This window comes from Meles meles, chromosome 13 (assembly GCF_922984935.1).
Source record: "Meles meles chromosome 13, mMelMel3.1 paternal haplotype, whole genome shotgun sequence".
Lineage (NCBI taxonomy): Eukaryota > Metazoa > Chordata > Mammalia > Carnivora > Mustelidae > Meles > Meles meles.
This window is the reverse complement of record NC_060078.1, coordinates 54,213,106-54,223,681: the sequence shown is the minus strand read 5'-3', so window position 1 is coordinate 54,223,681 and position 10,576 is coordinate 54,213,106. Positions and strand designations below refer to the sequence as shown.

Below are 10,576 nucleotides of genomic sequence, written 5' to 3'. Positions count from 1 at the left end.
TAAATATTTGGTGTAGAGAGGGTAAGGAAGGTATCTATTAGGGTGAACCATAAGAAACCATTGTTTTTGTAAGTTAAAAAGGTAAAATTTCAGCAATTTCATATGGCTCAACCTAATAAAATCCTGAGAAAATCTTATTTGGCATCACACTCTAAATTCAAAGAGAATTTATAGAAAATCACATTTCTAGTGAGGGGAAAGTACTTCAGCATGGAAATGTGCACACTGGCTATGCCAAGATTTCTCTCTTGTGGTTTAAAGGCCTGAAATCTTAGAAAGTTAAGAAAAATGTAGTGCAGTTTCAAAAAAACAGGACAACTTAAAATTACAGAATGATAGCTACAGTCGTGAATGCCAATGAAACAGAAAACTTCTAGCCAAACCTGGTGATTAAAAAAAAATTTTTTTTAAAGTTTACATACAAAAATTCTGGCATCAAAATGAAAAGGCACTCATATGGGTTAAAAGAATGATAATCATTTATAGAAGCCTTGAAAATAAGGCTAATTCATTTGTATTATTAACACCATAAGTAGGCACCTTTTCCAAGTTTCAGCTTTGGCCTCCGAAATGGAATTAGGTTTCAAATGAATTTCCAACATAATACCAATTATAGCAGCATTATAATCAGTAAGTTTCTTAGCGTCTACACTGCTCAAAGGGCATCTGAAATTTCCTACCCACATATATCCCATCAGTACCAAAAATACACTTTAAAAAATTACATATACTTATACCAGTCATGGAACATTTTTTTTGTTTTTTTTTCAACTAATGATCTGTCCTTTTATCAATGCCACCCCAACAGCAAAAAAAAAAAACCAAAACAATTGAGAAAAAAAATTGCTACCACACTGACTGGCTAAATTCTTAAGCTAATTAAAGACATACCGTATTCAAAAATGGTACTGTAATTACGAAATTTATTAAGTATGACCAGTGAAGGAAATGCGGACTTTCCAGCTGTGTGCACGCGTGGCATGGCGTGTCTGCCCCGGGACCTTGCACGTGGCCGCAAACCTCATTTGGAACCCTGGCACCACTTCCGCACCGCAGCGCCGGTGCTACTGGCTATGACGCACAGGGCCCCGCCCACCGTCCACCACGTGGGCACATCGTTAAAGAAAATAATCTGGAAGATGAAAGCGAAGACCACGTCCATAGTCTTCATTATTGCCACTGGCCCTGCTTTTTCTATTTGGATGGCTTTCGTGAGAAACACCTGACCCCCCAAACCAAACAGGCCGATGAGGATGAGAAACAGCCTGTCCAAGCCGCAGTAGGGCAGACTCCATTCCCCGATGATGAAGAGGATGATGATGCTCTCCAGGAGGCCGAGGATGACGTAATACCAGATGCTCAGGAAGTAGTCCACGGACTTCCCCATCTTTCTGAGGATGACCAGGGTCAGGGCGCCGAACACAGCGTGCGCCACCGCTGCGATCGTGCCCTTGAGGTGAAGGGAGTAGCTCTCCCCCCCGCCCGCGGCGCTGGCGCCAAACAGAAACGGGGGCCTCACGATAAGGATCACCCCGGTGATGGTGAAGACGGTGAAGAGGGCATCCCAAGGGCTGTATTTCTCCTTGAGAAATATGCAAGCGAAGATAGACGTGAACACGGGCGAGCTAAACGTGATGACAGTGGCGTCGGCGAGAGATGTTGCCTGGAAAGCGTAGTACAGTAGGATCATGGCCGTAGAACCCAGGACTCCTCTGAGCAAGAGGAAAATTCGTTGACCTTTGGGGCCTATAAACCCAGTTCTGTAAATTCAAATGGAAGAACGCACATTAAACCAACTTAGTATGTTTTTAATATTGCAATTCTTGATTAAATATAATTTTTGAATGCCTAACTGTCAAAAAATAAGGGACTGGTAAATTAATTATAATAATGCCCACAAATGAATAATACACACCTTTAAAAAATGGTTTCTAAGTATAGCTAAAGACATGAAAAGTGTTCACAGTAGAAGCAAAAATAGCAGAAGAGTACTCCATAAATCGTATAATTATAATTCAGCAAATACAATTTTTCCTATGTTTACACAGGCTTGCAAAAAAAAAAAACAAAAAGGAAAATGTATTGAAATGTTCATAGCGGGTAAACATTAATAGATGGACTCACAGGTAATTTTTCTTCTTTATTTCCCTCAATTTTCTACAGGGATAGTAAGTGATTATAATTATAATATTATTAATATAATTATAATTATTAATATAATTATAATAAATACAATTTCCAGATTGAGCTGTTTCTACATAAGAAAACTTGGTGCTGACTGGTATGCATTGCCAATCTTATGAGTTTTTCTATAAAAGCTGAGGTAATGCTAAAATGTATTTTAGCCTTGGAATGTGAGACAACTTTTGACTGTTCTCTGCAGGAAGAGTTAAAATACACTGAAAAAGAACATACAGCATTTGGATAAGTATAATAACTGCCACTCAATTTTTTAAAAAATTAAATATTTACCAAGCAATGTGCTGGGTAAACATCAGGCTAGTGCAGCTCACTGACCTGGAACCAGCACTGAACATCTATGTGAAGTCTAGCCCTGCAGGCCTGACATGAGGACTGCTGGGTCTCTGGAGTTAGAAAGGGTGGGTCATCTTTGACTCATACTTTGGAAATACTTGGAATACCATATGCATCTTCCATGATAATGAAACATAAAATGGGTCAAAACAGATTGGTGCTAAGGATTTAAAAAACTCTTCTAATGCCTTCTTTTATTAAGGGGAAGATAACTGTGTTAGCGTCAGTGGTCTGTTATCACCCTTAGAAATTTCTGAAGTCTTACAGTCATTTCCTAAAATACCGAGACTTGTACACACTTCCACAGGAATTTCTGACAGTATTAATTAGTAAGTTTTCATCTTTTTCACCAAATCCTCAGGATACAGGGTGAGACTATTCCAAATGCATCTGTACTATGTTACAGATACAAGGAGACTTTGGCGGCACCTGACTGAAGCATTTAGTTTAGGGTTTAAGCATTTTTGCCCAAAGAGAGAAAGAGCCAGACTGCCACCAGGGACCCAACCAGTCTCTTCTCTAAGGGTTCTAAGTACACGGGGGTGTGTAGAGATTCTAATAGGTGTGAGAGAGGCATAATTTAACCTGGGAAAGGGTGGGGAATGATCAGGAAGGGTGGGAATATAGTTTTCAAATACTACACGTGTTACATTCTACACAAAGCACTCTGATCTATAATAAATTTTATTTGGCCCTTGCAGCCAAGGTGCCAGATAGAAGACAAAGAGTATTATTCCATCCATTTCACAGATGAGGACACTAAACATGAAACTATTTAAAAGGCCTTGCTTGAGATTACCTTTTCTCTTTCCCACATTATTAAGGTAACCTTCTATTTGCCTAGATAACAGAGCAGTCCATTCTACTTAAAGAAATCTTGGTATTAGGAGACACCACCACTTCTTTTCATTTACTTTTTTCTTCTAAATACTAGTTGTGCCAAGGGAAAGAAGGGAGGGTGGTACAAGATGGAGGAAACTATACAAGGAATGCTTTGTTCTCAAAATGGGGAGTGGAGAATAACTGAATCTCTTTCCCCTCTTTTGCTGGGCATGTGGTTTGTGCTTATGAGAGCATCTTCTGTGGGTGGGTCCTTGTGACTTTTTAGTAATCAGAGCCAAAGGATGTAGCAACTGGTAAATCTATGGGAGGGATAAAGCAGATGCTAGAGAATAAATAATTTAAGCAGGTCAAAAGATTTACAAACATTTGTTAATACCTTCTACTTTGCAGATAAGAAATACTTACTTTCTGTATATTAAGCAAGGGATAATGACTAGCATTTGGAACACACATCGGAATGCACTAATTTCTACAGCATGGACGTCTTGCACTTTTTTAACAAATAAAGAGGCCACTGAGAAAAGGAAGGCGGACAATAATGTATAAAACAAGCCAAGTCCAGGACAGGGTGCTTTCTTCTTGGCTTCTGAAAAAGATTAAGTTCTGGTTAGTCCTTGCTTCCAAGTATATGATTTATTATTTTCAGTTAGGATTGAGAAAAATGGTACAGTGTTAATGGCTAACAGGCTACGAATGCTATCTCCTAAGCATATCCATTCTCTGGATCTGAACCATTTCTCTACCAGGAGTGAAGAATCATTCAGCAAAGCAACAATTTAAACCCATAATTTTTAAAGCAGCTTTACCCTATAAAACGGATTTCCTTTGGCTCACTGAAGAATCACCCCTCACTTGTAAGTCAAAAAGAAGTAAAAATGCTTGCCAAGATGGTGAGAGAAATCTTTAAGAAATGCTTGTCAAAATGGCTGGAGAAAAAGGCTTCTAATGGATAATTTTTATCATCTCACTGGTGAACCGGGCTTTATGAAGAAAGTATTCTTTTTTGGACAACAGTTTATAGCTGTGTCATATGGCTCCTTGTTGATTATCTTACTTCCCCAACAAGTCTGTGTACTCTTTCAGGCTGGGACCTCACTGTTCTGTTTATGCCTGGCTCATGGAAGACCCTGATTAAATACTTGCTGAATGAAAGAATTCAAGAGAACTTGAAAGATGCCAAGTCTAACACAACTGGCGATAGCATAATCTGGGAAGTCTCTCCATTGTTATTTTGAACCGTTAATCAAATCTTTTACTTTTCATGGTTTATGACTGATCTTCTGTTTACAGCATAAACTCTTCGAGGGCAGGGGCCTAGGGTATCTACCCCTCTGACCTCAAAGTGCTTTAAAACAAAATTTTTTAAAAATCAGAACTGTCGTTGAGCACCAACTTCTTGGCTAGATCTGAATCAGGAAACTTCTGCTACTTCTGCTTTCTCTAGAGCATCACATATTCAATCCATTAACGACAGTGTGTATGAGCATTAAACTTTTGTTTTGCCACTTTCTCTATCTGAGTTACCTAAGACAGGAGCAGAACCTGTTTTCAATCTCATACCCACTTCCAACCCCATCACGCAGAGGGAAGCTAAAGGGAACAGGATAAGCAGAGAGCTCCCTAAAAGGCAGGTGACACACTGAGGAATATATTAATATTTCTTTTCTTTTTTGAAATGAATACAGAAACAAGGAGAGAATAAGAAGGAAACACTACTGGCCCTCAGCAGTTAAAAGCATAGCAAAATGCAAGAGTGTATAGTTTGGGCAGTTGCAGTTTATAGTAAAACTAGGATCATCATTCCAGTCTAGGAATTCACATGTTACTCAGCTATAGAACAATATTGCATAATAACGTTTTTTAAAAAATGCCCTTCTCTGATAAATGCAAACACCAGGTAATACATTTCAACTACCTCATAGCCGTGAGATACCTTTGCCCACGAGTGACAAACACTTTGTGAATGGGGACCAAAGTATGACGATGCACAATCTTTCCAGGAGCATTCCACAGCCTGACGTGTGCAGTAAAAGATGCCACTGTGGTCAGAGGCCTCGCCCTCTTCCGGTTCCAGGTGCAGTCGAAGAAAATCATTTGGAGCTAGGGGTCGTCACATCAAGGGTGATATGTTTTAAGTTCCCGAATCCTCCACTTTCTGTTCACTGCCTATGTGCTCAGATACCACGGAAACAAACTGTACATACTCACTTAGCCCATGAGAAGGAAACTTTAGAAGACTTCCAAGTTAAGCACCACAAAATACATGCCTTGGCTGTGGTCAGCCTGAGAGTTCAGCTTCTGAAATTTCAGAGTTCAGGTCCAAATAAAAGTTTTTCTTAAAAGAAACCCAACTCATACATAGAAACTACACCCTCAGAACAGGAAGATCAAGGACAGAAAACATCTCCCTGGTCTATATTTCAATGACCTTCTCCAACCTAAACTTTTAAATTTTTCTCCAGGAGTATTTTAACTTAACATGATACTTTAACTCTTTTAAAACTTAATTTTACACCCCTGATTCTGATTATCTTGTCTCTTGAAACACAGCCACTCACATATTTTCTTGCCTATAAACACATAAGGCCCATGATTGCTGACTGGAAGAGGGGAGTTGTTACAAGGCCTGGCTGAACTTGACTATTTATTATGTGGGGGGAGGCCTGGTTCTACTCAGGCAGAACTGTGTCTTACTGAATAATAATTTCCATTCTGCCAATGGAGATGGGCAAGAGAGCAGCATAATCCAAAGAGGCATTTGCTTATGTAATGTGCTTCTATGATCATATTCCACTATAAGCATAGCTAATAATTTGGCAACTCTAAATAATTCAAATTAAGTAAGGGGCCACAGTGCAATTTCCTGAGTTAGGAGAAAACTGAAAAGTTGCTCCGTTTCTCTATTCTTTGCTTTAAACTGGTGATTCACAACCCCAGCTGGGAATAAAAATCGACTGAGTAACTTTTTAAACTTCAGTTCCCGAGTCCTACCCCAGACCACTGATACAGGCTCTCTGCAACTGTAGAAAGCTCCACCAGCTCGAGAACCAGTGCTACATACAGACAACTCCTCCCAGGGGCATATGAGGCACAAAAGCGAAGACAATTTCTCCTTGCTTCAGTCCAAAATCGACACTGTCCCTCAAGAAAATAAATAGATGTCTTAGGATAGCTGTATGCTGTCTGTGAAGGTTATCCCACAATGTAGAAAACTGGTAAGTTTCAATCTGAACTTGAAAATGAGCTTTCTTGAGACACCCATGATCAAGCCGTTAAAATGATAACTGTCGCAAAGTTCAATGACAACATTTCTCTGGCAATCCTGTTTTCAGAATATTATCTGGTTATCTTACAATAAGTACTACTAAATCTTATGTTAGCAATTTTCTTTGCAGTTAAAATACTCCACAAGATTCCTAAGTGCAGTAGCTTACGTAGCTTTATCATTTTGCCACGTGCTGCCTGAGTGTACAGTATTTCTTTGGCTCACAACAGCGGAAACATTTAAGAGTTCATAAGAACTGACTCAGCATTCCACCAAAATGACATTCAGCCATAATAACTGATAATGTGAGAAATACACCTCTTCATGGGCTGCACATCTGGTCAACACAGCTCCACAGCTCACAGGAACCCCTGCTCTGTAGCTACCAGCTCATGCATAAATAATCAGAAGTCTGATCATTTGTTAGCATTTAGGACAAACATGGAGCAAGAGTCATCTGGGGCTCCTCTCTCTAAACTGGAAAGTTCATAATACAGAAAGGGGGACCTGGGGCTGGGTAAGAGGCACAGAAATCCAGGGTCACACTTGGTGGAGGCCACCGAGGGGATGAGATGGTGCAGACTGTAACTTTGTCTTGAAAGGCGATCTACCTTTTTCCAGTTCTTCAAGGAAGATGTTCAAGGTGGGTAGAGGAATATGCTTAAAGTAGCACTGTGGTCAGCACAAAGGGCCTTGGCGTGGGTCTCTGGCATGCTGAGATCCTGAACCTTGGTGCTACACGGACCTATGCCATGTCTCACCCACATATGCCAGATCTAGGGAAAAACAAGGCAACCCCGGCCCTGAAGCCCTCATCTTCCTGGGCTTCACTTTCCTCATTTGTGGAAGAAAGAGGCTGAACAAGATCAAGATGTTTTTACAGGATACTGGGCTCTGGAAGACAGGTCTGTGAACCTCCTAACAATGTTAATGTAAGATTGTGCCTCTGCCTTGTTTAGGATTAATTGCCAAGAAAGTCCTTCTGTATTTGTTTCAGGTCTATGATATAATGATTCAAATTTAGAAATATAGGGAAAAATCACAAAATATTTACTATATTAATAATGGAATGCTGGTTTAGTTCAATATGAGCTATTATAAATATATACAAGAACAAATAAGTCCTCCCAACCCCAAAAGAACCAGTGGTTCCTCAGTCAACTTGGCCTTTCCAAGATTCTGAGATTCTGAGGCATTTCTACACTCTATGCTTCCTTTTTTTTTTTTTTTTTTAATTTTTAATTAAGTAGCCTCTATGTCCAGCATGGAGCTCAACTGAAGACTTGAACTCAGAACGCTGACATCAAGACCTCAGCCAAGATTAAGAGTCCCCCGCTTAACGGACTGAGCCACCCACGTGCCCCATACTCTGCTTTTCAACTTCCTTTTGAAGGAACACCGCTCACCGCCGTCATCAGTGTTCAGAGTTTAGCTCCTTACCAATCTCAGCCGGCTGCGGGATGGCCTCTTACTGACCCCCCAACCTCCAACCTCCGGCAGGGCGCACCAAACTGCAATCTGACTCCGCTGTCCTGCCCGCAACACTTTAATTATAGGAACAGTTTCAGAATCCCAAAAGGGTTCCAAACACAATCAGAAACTTTCTCCGGTCATCGCGCCAGCGGGGACGAAATTCTGCTTTGCAGACCCCCAGGTGAGGGCTCGAGGGTTTTTCCCAGCTCTGAGCAGGGTAGGGATGGGGCAGCGGTCCTCACTGAGCCCCAGGCCCGCAGCTGTGCGGGGACCCCCGCCCGCTGGAGCCTGCACCCTCACCCCTACCCCAAGGAGCAAGACCCGCGCCCGGGTCCGCACCCCACACTCACCCTGCGGAGCACACAAGCCGCACGGCGAGGAGCGGAACAGCCAGCACCTGCCGGTGCCGGGCGTCCCCGCTGCCTCGGCCGCCGCGGGCTCCTCGATCGCGCCCTGCGGCGCGTCGTCCGTCAGCCGCAGCCCGGGCTCTGGCACCTCGGCTACCCCGGAGCTGTCCAGGGGCCGCATCGCGCGGCCGGCGCTCTCCCCCGCGCCGCGGCGACTAGCGCGGGGAGCAGCGGCTCCGCTGCCCGGCTCTTCCGGCCGGCGGCGGGGCGGGGCGCATGCGCGCGCGGCCCTCCTCCCCCTGCCGGGGACCGCGCTTGTCCTCCGCTGCACTCTTACCTTCAGCTCCTGGAGCCTCCTGCACAGGAGGAGGCCGGCCACCTCTCTGGTCTGGGGCTGGTGCCCACAACTGGTCCAAGGGCGTGCTCCACTCTGCTGCGGTCGGGCTAGACTGGCCAGCGGCTTGGAGGCATCCTTCCCCAGGCACAGCGGACCCCCTTCTGTCTTTGCAAAGAAAGGGAGGGACGCCTGTGGGTTCTGTGACCTTCTTTTGGGGTAGGCCTTTGGGAGGTTAGGAGAGTGTGCTTTTATTTAATGGTGTGGCGCCGCATTCAGCACTTCTGGAATGCCCTGGAGACCTTGCCAAACACTGTGCCTTTGTCTCTTTGCCATTTATCCAAGGAAGGTAGAATTTTTCTGGTTTTAGGTAAAACAACAACAAAAAGGATTAGCACATAACCATAGGGAAAATATATCTGTAAGACTGGGGCAGAACCCATTTATATGTTCTTTGTAACAGTAGGCATTCATTATTGGTCTCTTTTTTTGTTGTTGTTTCTTCTTTTTGGTTGTTAACTGAGACATCTAATTTGGTTAGATGTAAGATTCCAATAATCTGACATAATTGTGCCCAGTAAAGTTAAAAAAATATATATGTCATTTGGCCCCAGAATGTCTGGGATTCACTAATATGCTCTTTATGTGTAGGTAATTCTTCTTTCCTCTCTGCTCGCTTTAAAGGTGAAAGGACAGTGTCTGGGCAGGGATGAACTTGCCTAAACTGTTCTAGGTCCAAGTGCAAGCAGATTACCAACTGTCTTTACTCAGGTATTTGTACAAAGTGATCAACAGCTGAAAAATACTGCAGTCAGGAATCCTGGGTTCTGCCTCTGATTCTGTCCCTAAGTATGTGACCTAAGATAGTCACCACCTACTACTTGAGGCCTTGGTTATTTGAGATAAAATATTACCCTCCCTATTTTGCAGAGCTGTGCAAATCAAGTCCAGTGATGTGGGCAAAAGCAGGATCACCTGAAAAGCACTTTACTAGAAATCAAGTTGTGTTTTTAAATCAGGTGAACATATAATTTATCCTCTAAATCGGACTCCCCCTTTTTTTAGAGTAATCAAAAATTAGGCAGGGCAATAGGCTTAAACCAGGTTTGTTGTAGGCAAGTTGGGACAAATGGCTACCTGAATTCTAAGTTCGTTAACACATATTTTGCTTGTCTTAAAAAGAATTTAAGGCTGCTTATAAAAATATATGAAACTGATTTTATTGTTGATGGTGGTGGTGGCGGTATTTTGGTGGGGAAGTTGTAGGGAAGAGTGGTGAGGGTGATAGATCATGTTTATGAAGCAAGAACCAAAAAAGTGATTATGAAGCAGAAACCAAACATCTAGAAATCAAGGGCAGTTTCACAACTGCATTACTTGTAAGACTTAGATGTGCAGAGTGTTTGAAGAGTCCCTCTAATATTGTGATTTACAGGAAGTATATATTTGGTAATTCACATATTTCTTTGCTCTTCATCCAAAGTTCTGGACTCACAGCTCTCAAACCCTTGGAATTTCCTGAGCAGTAAGAGCAATGGGAGCGACTATTGTCTTAATACTTGGTCTCTTGTCCTTAGTTCCTAAAATAGCTTCAGAACCATAAAGGTGTAAAGAGCATCTTATTATTCATAACAAACCTCCTTCTACCACAACTGGGTTTATGTTAATGAGGTGACTTTCTGAAAACACCTAAGGATGGTGGCTCTTGCTGAGGAACCATCCAGTGATTAGAGGGTTGGCACTGGCAGTCCCACCTGACACCTGTGGGGAGGGGGGAAG

At 42.4% G+C, this 10,576-nt stretch overlaps 1 protein-coding gene across 2 annotated transcripts; it reads right to left on the bottom strand.

Moving 5' to 3' along the window:
* Positions 1 to 824: 824 nt before the first annotated feature.
* On the bottom strand, positions 825 to 8,706 carry SLC35G1 (solute carrier family 35 member G1). 2 transcript variants are annotated; one of them, XM_046027862.1, is made up of 3 exons: positions 8,467 to 8,706; positions 3,784 to 3,964; positions 825 to 1,760 (listed from the first exon to the last, which is right to left on the bottom strand). In XM_046027862.1, exons 1-3 carry the CDS (start codon positions 8,642 to 8,644, stop codon positions 1,022 to 1,024), a joined length of 1,098 nt encoding a protein of 365 aa, XP_045883818.1. In that variant the 5' UTR covers positions 8,645 to 8,706; the 3' UTR covers positions 825 to 1,021. The 2 variants fall into 2 exon arrangements, with proteins under 2 accessions (XP_045883818.1, XP_045883819.1); XM_046027863.1 differs by having other exon boundaries at positions 3,784 to 3,892.
* Between the last annotated feature and the right edge of the window lie 1,870 nt (positions 8,707 to 10,576).

What these genes read in the sequence shown, in the direction of transcription:
- SLC35G1 (XM_046027862.1), bottom strand. Translation starts at nt 8,644, where the DNA reads ATGCGGCCCCTGGACAGCTCCGGGGTAGCCGAGGTGCCAGAGCCCGGG. An exon ending in CGGCTTGTGTGCTCCGCAGG is followed by an intron (nt 3,965 to 8,466) that starts GTGAGTGTGGGG and finishes AATCTTTTTCAG; the next exon opens with AAGCCAAGAAGAAAGCACCC. An exon ending in CCTTGCTTAATATACAGAAA is followed by an intron (nt 1,761 to 3,783) that starts GTAAGTATTTCT and finishes TTGAATTTACAG; the next exon opens with AACTGGGTTTATAGGCCCCA.